The following is an 18,079-nucleotide window of genomic DNA, read 5'->3' on the forward strand; positions in this document are numbered from 1 at the left end:
CTAATGAATTCTATTGGTGGGTTCAAACTCAAAATCACGGGCTTCCTGTTTTATTTTATTTTTAAATTATCCTTTTGTACAGCCTGGTGGACATACACGTTCGAGCGTTTGGTCGCGTAAAATAATCAGCGCATAATTGTTAGAGATGGTGAATTTGATATAAATCCCAAAATGAAATATATTCATCAACATCATGCAGGGTTTCTGCCAGAAGGTACGAAGGGTAAAATTACGTTACCGAAAATCTTGAAAATTAATTGATACATTTTAATGTTTTTTAGAAAGCTTATAGTAAGAGGAGTGGTGTATAAAACTTATCAAAGTACACGAAATTCATGTACTTTGACAATTATTTCAAATTAAAAAATGTTTTAATAATAATAAAACACATACCCAGCTAGTAGGGACACGTATGTTTTGTTTTGTTTTTGTTTTTATTACGTGCCTTCAAATTATATTCTGGCACAACGTCTGTGATTATCATCATCATCATCGTCGTCGTCGTCATCACCACCATAATCATCACAATCATCACAATCATCGACATCTCATCATCGTCATCATGACCATCATCATCATCATCGTTGTCATCATCAACATTATCATCGTCGTCATCATCATTACCAGTAGCAGCAGCATTATCATCATCAGCAGCAGCAGCAGCATTATTATCACCATCGTCATCTTCGTCATCATCATTATCAGTAGCAGCAGCATTATCAGCAGCAGCAGCAGCATTATCATCGACATCGTTGTCATTATCATCATCAGCAGCATTATCAGCAGTGGCATTATCATCATCATCACCATCGTCAACTTCGTCATCATCATTATCAGTAGCAGCAGCATTATCAGCAGCAGCAGCATTATCATCATCATCACCGACATCGTCGTCATCATCATCATCATCAGCAGCAGCAGCAGAATCACAATAACCATAACCATGATCAGAACCATTGTGATGCACTACTATATTTGTATGAATGAATGAATGTTTAACGACACCCCAGCACGAAAAATACAACGGCTATTGGGTGTCAAACTATGGTAATGCAAACAAATAAGGTGATGATCAACATCAATATAAAAATTCAAGATTTAAATAAAAAAAACAATGTAAAGAACTGTGCAAAAATACAAATATCACAGATAGATACTGACTTTTACTCAAAATTTCAATTTGTGCTGTATTGACCATTATCAAAGAGAATGTTACACCCCTGCACCACGGTGAGGTTACAGCACGCGCAGGGGTACTATATTTGTGTTTCATTGTTCCAGGTCTCCTGGTGCCAGTCGGGTTCATGGTCAGTGTCGGGTACGCTGGACACAACCCCACCCTGGTCATCGCCCTCCTCTGTCTGGCTATCGGTCTTAACGGCTTCACTCTGGCAGGCTACAGCGTCAACCACCTCGATATCGCACCCAAATACGCAGGTCAGTGTGTGCTAAAGAGCCAGAAGTTCAGGACAACTGAATTAATTCCATTAGCTGTAATTCTTCAAAATTCACTACTCACGCTTTAATGGTTACACTGGAAGTAGGGGGTGGGGCATAGCTCAGTGGTAAAGCGCTCGCCTTTTACACTGTCGGTTTGGGATCGATCCCCGTCGGTCGATTTATTAACACTTATAATCTCTTTCTTAAGTTGATCCTTTTTGTTGTGGCTTAAAATGAATCGCATGTCTGTATATGCGCTTCTATATTTATCCGTCTCTCTATCTTTGGTAATATTTTAGCTATGTTTTATTGTGTATGACTTAGTGATTTGCTATCTACTGTACCCTCTCTGTCCAGGTCTTATGCTGAGCATATCGAACACGTTCGGCACGACGACAGTGTTTTATTATGTATGACTTAGTGATTTCTTATCTACTGTACCCTCACTGTGTCCAGGTCTTATGATGAGCATATCGAACACGTTCGGCACGATGACAGTGTTTTATTATGTATGACTTAGTGATTGCTATCTCTGATGAGCATATCGAACACGTTCGGCACGATGACAGTGTTTTATTATGTATGACTTAGTGATTTGTTATCTACTGTACCCTCTCTGTCCAGGTCTTATGATGAGCATATCGAACACGACGACAGTGTTTTATTATGTATGACTTAGTGATTTGTTATCTACTGTACCCTCTCTGTCCAGGTCTTATGCTGAGCATATCGAACACGACGACAGTGTTTTATTATGTATGACTTAGTGATTTCTTATCTACTGTACCCTCACTGTGTCCAGGTCTTATGATGAGCATATCGAACACGTTCGGCACGATGACAGTGTTTTATTATGTATGACTTAGTGATTTGTTATCTACTGTACCCTCACTGGGTCCAGGTCTTATGATGAGCATATCGAACACGACGACAGTGTTTTATTATGTATGACTTAGTGATTTGTTATCTACTGTACCCTCACTGTGTCCAGGTCTTATGATGAGCATATCGAACACGTTCGGCACGATGACAGTGTTTTATTATGTATGACTTAGTGATTTGTTATCTACTGTACCCTCACTGTGTCCAGGTCTTATGATGAGCATATCGAACACGTTCGGCACGATGACAGTGTTTTATTATGTATGACTTAGTGATTTGTTATCTACTGTACCCTCATGTGTCCAGGTCTTATGATGAGCATATCGAACACGTTCGGCACGATGACAGTGTTTTATTATGTATGACTTAGTGATTTCTTATCTACTGTACCCTCACTGTGTCCAGGTCTTATGATGAGCATATCGAACACGTTCGGCACGATGACAGTGTTTTATTATGTATGACTTAGTGATTTGTTATCTACTGTACCCTCACTGTGTCCAGGTCTTATGATGAGCATATCGAACACGACGACAGTGTTTTATTATGTATGACTTAGTGATTTGCTATCTACTGTACCCTCTCTGTCCAGGTCTTATGATGAGCATATCGAACACGATGACAGTGTTTTATTATGTATGACTTAGTGATTTGTTATCTACTGTACCCTCTCTGTCCAGGTCTTATGATGAGCATATCGAACACGTTCGGCACGACGACAGTGTTTTATTATGTATGACTTAGTGATTTGTTATCTACTGTACCCTCACTGTGTCCAGGTCTTATGCTGAGCATATATCGAACACGATGACAGTGTTTTATTATGTATGACTTAGTGATTTGTTATCTACTGTACCCTCACTGTGTCCAGGTCTTATGATTAGCATATCGAACACGTTCGGCACGATGACAGTGTTTTATTATGTATGACTTAGTGATTTCTTATCTACTGTACCCTCACTGTGTCCAGGTCTTATGATGAGCATATCGAACACGACGACAGTGTTTTATTATGTATGACTTAGTGATTTGTTATCTACTGTACCCTCTCTGTGTCCAGGTCTTATGATGAGCATATCGAACACGACGACAGTGTTTTATTATGTATGACTTAGTGATTTGTTATCTACTGTACCCTCTCTGTCCAGGTCTTATGATGAGCATATCGAACACGTTTGGCACGACGACAGGCTTCATAGGTCCAGCCGTAGTCGGAGCACTCACCAACCATAACGTAAGTCTTGTATTGGTGTAATCTCCACCACAACCACCATCATCATCATCAACATCAACGTCGTCGTCGTCATCATCATCATCATAATCATCATCATCACCATCGTCATCATCATCGCCGTCGTCGTCATCATCATAATCATCATCATCATCGTCATCATCAACAACATCGTCGTCGTCATACTCATCATCATCATCATCATCATCATCACCGCCACCACATAGCCATCATCAACATCGTCGTTACCATCATCATCATCATCATCATCATCATCACCGCCACCACCACCATCGTCATCATCAACATCGTCGTCGTCATCATCATCATCATACTCATCATCACCATCATCATCATCACCACCACCATCGATACCACTACAAACATCATCATCATGATCATCAGCATCAGCATCACATCATCATTATAACGATCACAATCACCAACATCATCATCCCCATTGTCACCATCACCACCAACATCAATACCATTATTATCATCAACATCGTAATCACCATACTGATCTCCATCATAATCAACTTCATCATCATCATCATCATAATAATAATCATCATCATAATATTTGTTTACTATTATTTCCATTATTACCATCATCACCATGACAATTTTTAACTGTCATTATAATTTTAACCATCATCACCATCATCATGTAATCATCATTAACATCATTATCAAAATACACAGATGCAAATTATATTTATGTTTTCAGGAAACGATGGCAGAGTGGAGGATATTTTTCTTCATCACGGCGGGGGTTTTCGCGACTGGGGGGCTAGTGTTTCTCTTTCTGTCTGAAGGAGAGCCCGCCGCGTGGTATCACGAGCTCACTGTCCAGGAGGAACAGAAGAAACTCGCAGTCAACTCGGCAGCAGACGACAAAGACCAAAAGGCGATATACATCCCAGACAAATATCGCCGGATAGGCCGCCGAGCAATAAGATCCTGTCCATAGTTCATTGTAATGTTGTACTGCTCAGAATCCAGCGACTTGCGATACACCAGCATCAGTGACATAGTGCTTAAAACCCCTTTCACATATACATGTTTTAGCCACCAGTGATATAGTGCTTAAAACCCCTTTCACATATACATGTTCTAGTCACCACGATCACCGCGTTGTCGTGGTGAACGTACAATGGTCGAAACGTACCCCAGAACGTATAGAACTTAGAAAGAACGTAGTGGACGTAGAGTGGACGTACAAATGACGTACATAGAACGTGGTTGGTCGCCACAATTTGTTGACTGCGTTCTCGGCGTCTACTGTACGTCCATACTACGTTCATTGTATGCTCCGATTACGTACTCAGCGCCAACTCGGCGTTTTTCATACGTTAGTTCTACGTCCAGGAAGTTCCAATTAGGTTCTCGCTACGTTCTATGTATGTTCATGGCGTCTGACGTACGTTGTCAGCACGTTCTTACTACGTCCTAATTTTTGTGGTTCGCGTTCCGCATATTAAAAAAATAAAAATCATAAACTTGGTCCGCATTCCTTATTCTAAAACACCCAGAACAGTACAGTGGGCGTTATGGACGTATTAACAGCGTACGGGGATCGTAAGTGTTTTGGGCGCGATCTAGTCGTAAGTCGAACGTACTGGACGTAGTAACAACGTACAAAGGACGTACAATGAACGTACTTCAACGGCGACCATTTCCAACCTCCGCGACCACCCGCAAAACGCGGCGAAACCTACGACCAAACGTGAATGTGTGAAAGGGGCACAAATGATCTCAGTTAAGGCTGGTATGAGTTGGGTTCGCATCCCAGTGCATGATCCAACCACAGCCAGGATCTCAGACTCGTCATATTGGTATTAACTTGTTATGGTAACTATACCCACGTCTTTCTCATTAACTGTTGGCGGATTCAGAGAAGGGTCCCAGGCGTCCTGTGAACCACCCCCACCCCACCCCATATCTACCCAGTCGGTTGAAGAGCCCTCTTTAATGACTTAAAACAAATCAATCATCCACAGAACAACTCTAAATTGCACGGACAACGCATTTCTATTTTAAACTGTTTTCAGACGAGTATGGCCCGAAACCCTTTCCCACCCCTCGAACAAATCTTACTCCTTTTGAGAGCACAGCTCATGAGCTCATGGCAAACTCAAACTTGCATTTGTTTAATTGTTACGGCTCACCTTCACAATCCTGGACCCGCCCCTGTTATCCAGTTAGTTGGAAAAGTATTTAAGTTTGTTTGAAAAACAAATAGATTGAGTACGTTTTTCAACTTACTAGGCCTTCTCCATAACACATACATCATGGACAACAATGATATATTGATGTGTTTTAACATATGGACAAAAAAGCATATTTCTGAAAGAAAAACATAACCAATTTATCGTTCCGCTATTACAGTGCAACAGTATTATATACTGAGGCTGGAATACAAAATTAACCAGGGCAGTCGGTGATGACGTGCATATTCCCGAGGTGTTTTCAATTTTCCGCGAAATGTATTTTGCAGTGGAAGTTTAAAAATGTCTAAGTTACTTTTCATAGTTAATTCTTTATTTTTGTAATACAGAACTATTAAACTTTTGAGTTATACCTTAACTGCAAAACTGCCGTGGATAATATTTTTCTGCGGCATATATTTTGCTTCGGCAGTTTTCCTGATTGATAGGTTTAAAAGTCATTCGTTTTGATGTAGGCCCCGTTTCATAAAGCGATTTTAATGTCATTTCATGTCATAGGGTTGTACGTATACATTCAGAGCAAGTTGTTGTAGAGCACGGCTGTCGTGGCCACAGGTGTCGGTCTTGATCGACTTCTCTGTCCAGGACAGGAAATGGGTTGGGGTGGGTGGGAGAGCGGACCGCCCACACTGGCAGGTGCAAGAGAGAACTGGGGTCGGTAGAGGGTGGGGGTGGGCGTGGGGGTTAGGTGCTATGGAATTGGAAATGTGCGCAGCTTAAATGAAAGAATTTGGGCGCATTTTGGAACGGTTCGCCGAAATATAAGAACTACGTATATTTTTGGAAGCGATCTTAACCCTAAGGTATTCACGAATACTTAGGAAAACCCCATCCATGACATACTTTTGGTACTCACAATTTTAGTTATTTAATCATTATGGGACGTAACTCTGTATTGTAGTTGTGTTATAACATCACAGAAACATGGCGTTTTATATGCAGTTACCGTAAATCCCTGAACTAACGCCTAGGTGGGTGGATGTTTTTTGTTTTTGTTTTGTTAGTTTGTTAGTTTTGTTTTGGGTTTTTTGTGTGGGTTTTTTGCTCTGAGATCAGGCTACTTTTCAAGGCAAGCTGCTATGTTTTTCATACAAAACAGTTTTGTGTTTGTGGAAATCTCTAGCCAGGCTTCTATTTTGTTTCCGCGATGCTCTGAGACCCGGCCTCCAATCGAGGCAGGCCTCTATTCTAGGATTTACGGTAATAATGGTAATACACTAGATCTACTTACATTTTGATTTGATTCCAAAACGATGTATGCAATACATTTATTAAACTATTGTCATTTTATTGTTCATTGTCTTGTAAAGTTTTGTTTTATATAGTCTACGGACGTTTGTTAAAAAAAGAAAGAAAGAAAAAAAAAAAAGAGAGCCAAAAATAACAACAAGGAAACAACAACACAAAACCCCCATACAACACACACAAAACCCCCATACAACAACACAAAACCCCCATACAACACACACAAAAACCCCATACAACAACACAAAACCCCCATACAACACACACAAAACCCCCATACAACAACACAAAACCCCCATACAACACGCACAAAAAAAGAACAGAGGAAGCGGTTGAATTTAAAAAAAAAAAGAAACACAAATGTTTCAATTGTGTTTTGTTTAACGACACGACTAGCGCACATTGATTTATTAATCATCGTCTATTAGATGTCAAACTTGGAGATGAAACACGCTGTTTTGGGGTAGGTCTTTTCATTAATAACAAGGGGTATTGTATAGGCACCATGCCACAGAAAGGACACCACATACCACAGCATTCGATACACTACTCGTTCTGCAATGACTGATCGAGGAATGGGCCCACCGACTGGGATCCGTCCTATACCGACCACGTATCAGGCGACCTCTTTGCTAGGGGTCTATAAACCGCCCAGTTTGGATGAAATGCCCGTACATTACAAAAAGAAAAATTGCATCCGATTAGATGTTTAAAGACGCCTCAACACGAAAAATACATCTGCTATTGGTTGTCAAACTATGGTAAAAAAAGACGAATTATACACAACTGTTAATGGATTTTTGACACTATTAATTTTATTAATGCAAATTCGTAATTTTCATGTAACAAATCCCACCACACGTGATCACTTGGGAAAGTGTTGTAGGTGTTTACAGTAGGATGATTATGAGTGCTGCATCAGATTGTTGAAATCATTCACAATTTTAAATATGTGTGCGTGTGTGCATGTTTAGTGTATACATACGTGTGTGTGTGTGTGTGTGTGTGTGTGTATGGATCGATGGATATGTGTATGTTTGTTTCTCTATATGTCTGCGGGTATATTAAACAGACATAAATAACTAGATTAAAGAAAGGTCAGCAAAACAAGCGAGCAGATATCCGAATATTTTCTTTTTACCGCCGGAGCAGACATCTGAGAAGGCCTATTTTCTGTTCACCGCCGGAAGTTCAGAGTCCTGTCGTCTTCTGTAAATCTATCCACTGCTCTTCCCTGACCTGCAATACATATTTATCGTATTTACTCCATGTTCGACCAACACGTCAATATTCCATGACCTCGAATACACGTTTATTGTATTTACTCACGGTTCGACTCACACGTCAATATCACCTGACCTGGAATACACGTTTATTGTATTTACTCACTGTACGACCGACACGACAATATCCCTTGACCTGGAATACACATTTATTGTATTTACTCCCTGTTCGACCAACACGTCAATATTCCTGACCTGGTATACACGTTTATTGTATTTACTCCCTGTTCGACCAACACGTCAATATTCCCTGACCTGGAATACACGTTTATTGTATTTACGTTTATTGTATTTACTCCCTGTTAGACTCACACGGCAATATTCCCTGACCTGGAATACACGTTTATTGTGTTTACCCCCTGTTCGACCAAAATTTCAATATTCCTTAACCTAGAATACACATGCATTGTGTTTACTCCCTGTTCGACCAACACGTCAATATCCCCTGACCTGGAATACACGTTTATTGTATTTACTCACTGTTCGACCAACACGACAATATCCCCTTACCTGAAATACACGTTTATTGTATTTACTCCCTGTTCGACCAACACGACAATATCCCCTGACCTGGAATACACGTTTATTGTATTTACTCCCTGTTCGACCAACACGACAATATCCCCTGACCTGGAATACAGGATTATTGTATTTACTCCCTGTTCGACCAACACGACAATATCCGCTCACCTGGAATACACGTTTATTGTATTTACTCACTGTTCGACCAAAACGACAATATCCGCTCACCTGGAATACACGATTATTGTATTTACTCACTGTTCGACCAACACGACAATATCCCCTCACCTGGAATACACGTTTATTCTATTTACTCACTGTTCGACCAACACGTCAATATCCCCTCACCTGGAATACACGTTTATTGTATTTACTCACTGTTCGACCAACACGACAATATCCCCTGACCTGGAATACACGTTTATTGTATTTAATCACTGTTCGACCAACACGACAATATCCCCTGACCTGGAATACACGTTTATTGTATTTACTCACTGTTCGACCAACACGTCAATATCCGCTCACCTGGAATACACGTTTATTGTATTTACTCACTGTTCGACCAACACGACAATATCCCCTCACCTGGAATACACGTTTATTGTATTTACTCCCTGTTCGACCTACACGTCAATATTCCCTGACCTGGAATACACGATTATTGTATTTACTCCATGTTCGACTCACACGTCAATATTCCCTGACCTGGAATACACGTTTATTGTATTTACTCCCTGTTCGACCTACACGTCAATATTCCCTGACCTGCAATACACATTTATTGTATTTACTCACTGTTCGACTCACACGTCAGTATCACCTGACCTGAAATACACGTTTATTGTATTTACTCACTGTACGACCAACACGTCAATATTCCCTGACCTGGAATACACGTTTATTGTATTTACTCCCTGTTCGACCAACACGTCAATATTCCCTGACCTGGAATACACGTTTATTATATTTACCCCCTGTTCGACCAACACGTCAATATCCCCTCACCTGGAATACACGTTTATTGTATTTACTCCCTGTTCGACCAACACGTCAATATCACCTGACCTGGAATACACGTTTATTGTATTTACTCCCTGTTCGACCGACACTTCAATATCCCCTGACCTGGAATACACGTTTATTGTATTTACTCCCTGTTCGACCAACACGTCAATATCCCCTGACCTGGAATACACGTTTATTGTATTTACTCACTGTTCGACCAACACGTCGATATCCCCTCACCTGGAATACACGTTTATTGTATTTACTCACTGTTTGACCAACACCTCAATATCCCTGACCTCGAATACACGTTTATTGTATTTACTCCCTGTTCGACCAACACGTCAATATCCCCTGACCTGGAATACACGTTTATTGTATTTACTCACTGTTCGACCAACACGTCAATATCCCGTGACCTGGAATACACGTTAATTGTATTTACTCCATGTTCGACCAACACGTCAATATTCCCTGACCTGGAATACACATTTATTGTATTTACTCACTGTACGACCATCACGTCAATATCCCCTGACCTGCAATACACATTTATTGTATTTACTCCCTGTTCGACCAACACATCAATATCCCGTGACCTGGAATACACGTTTATGTATTTATTCCATGTTCGACCAACACGTCAGTATTCCCTGACCTGGAATACACGTTTATTGTATTTACTCACTGTACGACCATCATGTCAATATCCCCTGACCTGCAATACACATTTATTGTGCGTACTCCCTGTTCGACCAACACGTCAATATTATCTGAACTGGAATACACGTTTATTGTATTTACTCCATGTTCGACTCACACCTCAATATCACCTGGCCTGGAATACACGTTTATTGTATTTACTCACTGTACGACCAACACGTCAATATTCCCTGACCTGGAATACACGTTTATTGTATTTACTCCCTGTTCGACCAACACGTCAATATTCCCTGACCTGGAATACACGTTTATTATATTTACCCCCTGTTCGACCAACACGTCAATATCCCCTCACCTGGAATACACGTTTATTGTATTTACTCCCTGTTCGACCAACACGTCAATATCCCCTGACCTGGAATACACGTTTATTGTATTTACTCCCTGTTCGACCGACACTTCAATATCCCCTGACCTGGAATACACGTTTATTGTATTTACTCACTGTTCGACCAACACGTCAATATTCCCTGACCTGTCTTCACGCATGCATGCATGCACATGCACGTACGCACACACAGACATAGAAACACAGAAACCAAAAACAAAGAAATACTAGTAATAATAAAAAATACAGTAAACTAAAACTTAAATGAAAATAAAACAAAATTAATAGCAATTGGCCTATCAGCCTATAGAGCTCCGCTATTTAATTTTCAAGTTTGTCAGTAGTAGATAATTCATTAATGTCAGTGGTAGATAATTCACTAATGTCAGTAGTAGATAATTCATTAATGTCAGTAGTAGATAATTCATTAATGTCAGTAGTAGATAATTTACTAATGTCAGTAGTACATAATTCATTAATGTCAGTAGTAGATAATTCATTAATGTCTCAAGAAACAACAACGAAAACAACCCCTAATGTAAATAAAGAGTTTCCAATTGGTTTTAATTTAATAAAAATAGTACAAAGTTTAAGAACTATTCGATCAAAAGTCTAAGAAATGTTGTATTTAAAATGTTTAAATTTAATACGAATTCAAGTTCAAAATTTCCAATATACAGACATATACATACATACATACATACACATATACACACACACACACACACACACACACACACACACACACACACACACACACACACACACATACATACATACATACATACATAGATATATACTCAAAGGCAAAATTTATTGTGACATTGATTGTTTGGAGTAATAAATTTGTGAATGGATTTATGGATGTAAACCAGAGAAATGTGCATGAAACAGCTCAAAGAAATGCAACCAAGCAGTTGTTGCAGCGATTGCATGCTTTGTGCAAGAAACATGAAATATTCGGGAGAAATGCTGTCCAGTGTTCATCATAAAAGGCCAGACGTTCAGTCGCAAATCATTGCCACTCCGTGCAGCCTTCAGACGTCCAGAAGTCAGAAAAACACCATTAGTGAACTGTTTGATGCAATGTCGTCATGTCATGCCTCAGTGAAAATGACAGATGGTGAGTCATAGGGAAGCTTGAATCTGGGACCTCGTAGCGTGACGTCGCACGTCAATTCAACGTCCACAGAAGCACCATATGACACTTATGGTAACGATATCAACAAAACAACCAGGTCAGGGACGTCCCCGTAGCGGCCGACCACCCATGACAACCCCTGGCCAAGAGACATGGATCCGAACCCTCACAGCCCGTACCATCCTTTTCTTCAGTGTTCATTGGCCTCAATGAGACGACGGTGCCAGGCCTCTATCGATGCTAAAGGTGGACACACTCGCTATTGACTGTGTGAACTCTGCTCTGGATCCCCTCTAGTGATGTGGCTCATTTACATATGGCAGGTGCGCCCTTTCCATGGACTAATGCTCGTTTCCATACCTTTGGACATTTCTCTTTCCATGTTACAACGTTTCATACATGGCAGTAAAAATATCATCAATTATCTTTGTCTTTTGTGTGTCACAATAACTTTTGCCTTCAAGTATATATAAGTAGTAGTAGTGGTGGTGGTAGTAGTAGTAGTAGTAGTAGTAGTAGTAGTAGTAGTAGTAGTAGTAGTAGTAGTAGTAGTTAGTTTGTCGTCACGGATATTGACTAAACCTTATGAAAACGTTACGCTCAGGTATACATATCTAGTTGGCTTGTAAACAAATGACCCATTGACAGCAACTAGAGACCTTGCAAATTTGCATAGACCTTTAAATTTGCATACCATTATTAACCGAGTTAATACACTAAATCACCACATGGCATGGATGTCATGGGTAAGTTATAGGATAAATATATAGATCTGTTTGTGAAGACTGCTTCACAGACTCATAGTAACACATTTCTATCCAACCTGTTCTAGATGATATACGTACATGTAAAGTTATAGGATTAATATAGACATCTGTTTGTGAAGACTGCTTCACAGACTCATAGTAACACATTTCTATTCAACCTGTTCTTGATGATATACGTACATGTAAAGTTATAGGATACATATATACATCTGTTTATGAAAACTGCTTCACAGACTCATGGTAACACATTTCTATCCAACCTGTTCTAGATTATATACGTACATGTAAAGTGTTCGCAATGGATTGTGGGTTAAATGGTATTTTGCATGAATACCTATTGTCATTGTTTATAACTGAGTACTACTCCAAGTTGTCTGTCCCGGGACAAGCCCCTTGCTATCCAGAGACACGCCCCGGGACGGACATGCTCAAAACTCTAGTGGTATAAGAGCATGTAAAAACTATTCGCACTCGCACGCCAAATTTTCTGTTTTTAGTAACAATAGACCTGTTCTCGCTGTTTTTGAAGAGGGTCAGGAAACACCCTCATGAATCGCCTCCATCGGGTCATTCCGTCAGACATCGGCGCCATGACCGTTGTCAGGAGAATGATCATCATCACGCACATCACCAGTTTCATCTGCAAGGAACATTAATAAATAAACACATACTAATAGTAATACCATTGAGGCTACGACACAGATTACTGCTGCTAAGATAAACCGGTATATCAAGAGCTTCATCAGTTCGATACCAACCGCTGTATAGTTTAGATTTTTGCACATTATTATATATTATTTGACGGGGAATAGACAAACGAACACAAAATGTATTAATTAGCGATGACACTAAATGGCAGCCAGCGAAAAAGTGCATGTTTTTATAATGTTTTCGAAGTCGATATAGGTGACGATCCAGTACATGTATGTGGAATCTTTGTCAGCAGTAGTAATGTCATTGTTTTACGATTTATGTCTTCACGAAACGTTGTGGAAATCTACTGGTAATTAAATTGTAGTTGTTAGCAATGTGGTTCGGACTTTGGAACCAGTAGAGGTCACATTGATTCAATCAGCGACCACGTTCTTAATTGTTTAGACTGAACGTGCTAGCCCAAGCTGTCAAACGCCACAAGGGTGTCATTTATTATTAATATTGTGAACACAATACTAAATACTCGTACTTTATATACATATATGGGAGTTAAAATTCATACTATTTATTTATGTATTCCTTGTAGAGAATGTACACAATATGATTTTGTTTTCGCCAGTGAGATCAAACGTTGTTTTTGTTTTTTTTTTCATGTTTTGAATTTTATCATTCCGCGTTCATGATTCAAGATTAATACATACAAACGCCACTGTGATGATTTTGTTTTACACCATTTGGCCAATACCACCTGTTAAATGTCACAGTTTATACATTTTATTTCACTCTTTTCTCTTTGTTTTTATCTTGCCCTAGGGGTAGTGATAACATTACGTGGAACCGATTGACAGTTGTAGTCCCCCCACCCCAGGTGCCATCTGAATTTATATTCAGTACAGCTGCGGGATATTCTAACAGCACAGAGGGCGGCACTGAATCATGAAGTAGTAAATATGTTGGTTTTTTTGAAACAAAATAGACTAACTAATTTAGCATGATAATTGACACTAAATTAATAAGATCATTAAAAAGTTTATCCCTTCTGCTTTCATAACAAAACATAAATATAATATTAAATTTATATAATATCAACTATAGTGCAATATATATTGCAATACGTTTTTGTATTGCAATGTATCACTAACATATATGGTTATGACAACATCTTCAACAACAACACCTCCTTATCCAAGCCTCCTCCTCCTTCTCTTCATACTACTACTACTACTACTACTACTACTACTACTACTATTACTACCACCACCACCACCACTACTGTTACTACTAGTACTACTACCACTACTACTACTATTATTACTACTACTACTACTATTGCTACTACTACTGCTACTACTACTACAGTTATTACTACTATAATAATACTAATAGTATAAATGGTGTTAATAGTGTAATGTGTATTCATATGAGATGGGCATGTTTATTTAACGACACCTCAGCACATTTAATATTATAGTTATTGCAAACACGATCTAGGCTTTAAGAGGGGAAACTTACTACGTCATAAACACCAAGCTGATCGAAAACCAGTTAAACCCACTGAAGTAATTAAAATAATAGTATCTGTATCGCAAAACAGCAAGTGCTATTTCACACGCTCTTACCCACATTTACAGCCAGTGTTTGATGATACACAAAGACAGATTGGTGGGGGAATAATGATGATGATGATGATCATTATAATGATAATGATGATGATGATGATGATGCTGATGCTGCTGATGATGATAATTAATAATAATCATATTATAATAATAATAAATAATAACGCAGACGAAGAAGAAGAACGAGAGAAAAAAGAAGAGAGATTTAATTGAAAAAAACAACAACCACAAAAACCCAAAACAAAACAACTCTACAACAACAAACAAACAATAAAAATAAAACAATAAAAAAACTCCCAAAGTATATACCTTTATGTGTTCGTATATCCGCTTTAACTACCGTGTATTGTGAACTATAATTGTGGCTCGGTTCGGTGACAGATGGCCAGTTTATCGCGTCATATCACGAACTGCATTCTAAATGGTTTAATTGATTTATACCTTCATTCAGCCCCATAATCATATTTAACACCTATTGATGACTATCCTGTAAATATTTGCATTTGTCATTACTTCCGGGTCGGGAGACAGCTTACTGGAAAAAATGATGTGTTCCAACAAAATGCATTTTATTAATTTTCGGTTTCATTTTTGGCTATATTATTTTTCTCCTCTATTTCTTTCTTTCTAAATTATGTTCATTATTATTTACTTATTTATTTATTTATTTATTTATTTACGTCCAACAGTTCAGATCATTATCTACAGAATTGTGAAAACAAACGTTTGGTGGGACCGGTAGAGACTAATAAATAAATAAATAAATAAATAAAGATTTAAAAATAAATAAATAAATAAACAAATAAATAATTAAATAAATAAATAAATAGACAAATAGAGAAATAAATAGAGAAATAGAGAAATAAATAAATTAATTAATTAATTAATAGAGAAATAGAGAAATAGAGAAATAAATAAGTAAGTAAGTAAGTAAGTAAGTAAGTAAATAAATAAACTGATGCTGATATAGAGTCGGGATCTTAGTGTAATCTGTAGATTCCTCCTTGTCAGTTTCTCCCATTTCAATCATCCAGTCTGTACTTACCACTTAGTTTTTTTCATCTAGCCAACACCCCCACCCGGTATTTTACTCGGCGGTGGGGGTATAGATAGCCCATGCACGTAATGACCCCTTCACATACACGGATTTTTCTTACGAGTCCTTACGGATCGCACAAATTCACGGATCCTTACGATTTGGCCACTTTTACAACCGATTTAAGAGTTGTTACGAGTTATTACGAGCTATTTACGGTTTATTACGGATTATTACGAGTTATTACGATGTATTTACGGCAAAATTCCACGATTTGTTACGAGTTGTTACGGATAACTACGAGCAACTTATGGGCATTTTACGAGCTTTTTACGGATTGTTACGAGTATATTACGGAATGTTACTATTCATCGAAGCTTTTACGTGTTAGTTACGACCTGTTTACGTGTTGTTACGAATAGTTACGAGGTAGTTACGAGTATTTACGAGTCCTTACGATTTTTTGCCAAAAAATATATAAATCCTGCAAATCTCAATGTATCATCTTATCATCGGAGATTTTCGAAGAGCAGGAGACTTCTTGTTGACTGCCTTCTTATTTGGAGCCATGCTTGTAGATATTGTAGAGTAGATATGCAGAGATGTGACTTCTATGACTTCTTGATAACAACTGAAAATGAAGTGTTCGATTTTGCAGCTTTTATACCTTTCCCCAAATCGTAAACAATACGTAAGAATACGTAAAGTATACGTATCTATTCGTAAAGTACTCGTAACTACACGTAAAGTGTTCGTAATAACTCGTAACAATCCGTAAAGCCATCGTAACACGACCCGAATGAAATCGTAAAGAACACGTAAGCACTCGTAATAATCCGTAAATAAATCGTAAACTAACCGTAACAAATCGTTAAAAAAATTATTACGAGTCATTTACGGATTCTTGCGAGCAGTTTACGGATGGTTACGTGTTGTTGCGAGCGTTTTACGATACTTACGGATTGTTACGAGTTATTTACGGAAAAATCAATCCGTGGACAATCGTAAGAAGATTTTTGACATGTCAAAAAAATTGCCTCTTCTTTCACGGATCCTTAAGAGTGTCTGCGAGTTGTTGCGAGATGTGACGAGTTATTTACGGATACCAGCGAGTTATTTACGGATGCTTGCGATTGGATACGAGTTGGCGATCCGTAAGGACTCGTAAGAAAAATCCGTGTATGTGAAGGGGTATAAGTGACAACTGACCAAGAGAAGAATGACAACCATTAATACTCAGCGGTGGGGGTATAGATAGCCCATGCACGCAAGTGATAACTGGCCAAGAGATGAATAACAAACACTGATACTCAGCGGTGAGGGTATAGATAGCCCATGCACGCAAGTGATAACTGGCCAAGAGATGAATAACAAACACTGATACTCAGCGGTGGGGGTGTAGATAGCCCATGCACGCAAGTGATAACTGGCCAAGAGATGAATAACAAACACTGATACTCAGCGGTGGGGGTATAGATAGCCCATGCACGCAAGTGATAACTGGCCAAGAGATGAATAACAAACACTGATACTCAGCGGTGGGGGTATAGATAGCCCATGCACGCAAGTGATAACTGACCAAGAGAAGAATGACAAACACTGATACTCAGCGGTGGGGGTATAGATAGCCCATGCACGCAAGTGATAACTGACCAAGAGAAGAATGACAAACACTGATACTCAGCGGTGGGGGTATAGATAGCCCATGCACGCAAGTGATAACTGACCAAGAGAAGAATGACAAACACTGATACTCAGCGGTGGGGGTATAGATAGCCCATGCACGCAAGTGATAACTGGCCAAGAGAAGAATGACAAACACTGATACTCAGTGGTGGGGGTATATATAGCCCATGCACGTAAGTGATAACTGACCAAGAGAAGAATGACAACCATTAATACTCGGCGGTGGGGGTATACATAGCCCATGCACGTAAGTGACAACTGACCAAGAGAAGAATGACAAACA

At 39.0% G+C, this 18,079-nt stretch overlaps 1 protein-coding gene and 1 long non-coding RNA gene across 2 annotated transcripts in view; one reads left to right on the forward strand and one right to left on the reverse strand.

Annotated features, from left to right (window-relative positions):
• Nucleotides 1–7,079, forward strand: part of LOC121377324 (sialin-like) — a 26,835-nt gene extending 19,756 nt beyond the window's left edge. Inside the window, exons 8-11 of the mRNA XM_041505264.1 lie at nt 1–16; nt 1,282–1,437; nt 3,471–3,556; nt 4,284–7,079. The exon at nt 1–16 is cut by the window's left edge and continues 117 nt beyond it. Of these exons, the coding sequence (XP_041361198.1) occupies nt 1–16; nt 1,282–1,437; nt 3,471–3,556; nt 4,284–4,526 (501 nt within the window). The 3' untranslated portion in view covers nt 4,527–7,079. The remainder of the gene's footprint in view (nt 17–1,281; nt 1,438–3,470; nt 3,557–4,283) is intronic.
• A 745-nt stretch (nt 7,080–7,824) lies between these two features.
• LOC121377365 lies at nt 7,825–15,489 on the reverse strand. Its single transcript, XR_005958607.1, has 3 exons — nt 15,384–15,489; nt 13,310–13,441; nt 7,825–8,268 (listed from the first exon to the last, which is right to left on the reverse strand). It is a non-coding gene; the product is annotated as an uncharacterized LOC121377365 (long non-coding RNA).
• Nucleotides 15,490–18,079: the final 2,590 nt, after the last annotated feature.

This window comes from Gigantopelta aegis, chromosome 7 (assembly GCF_016097555.1).
Source record: "Gigantopelta aegis isolate Gae_Host chromosome 7, Gae_host_genome, whole genome shotgun sequence".
NCBI lineage: Eukaryota > Metazoa > Mollusca > Gastropoda > Neomphalida > Peltospiridae > Gigantopelta > Gigantopelta aegis.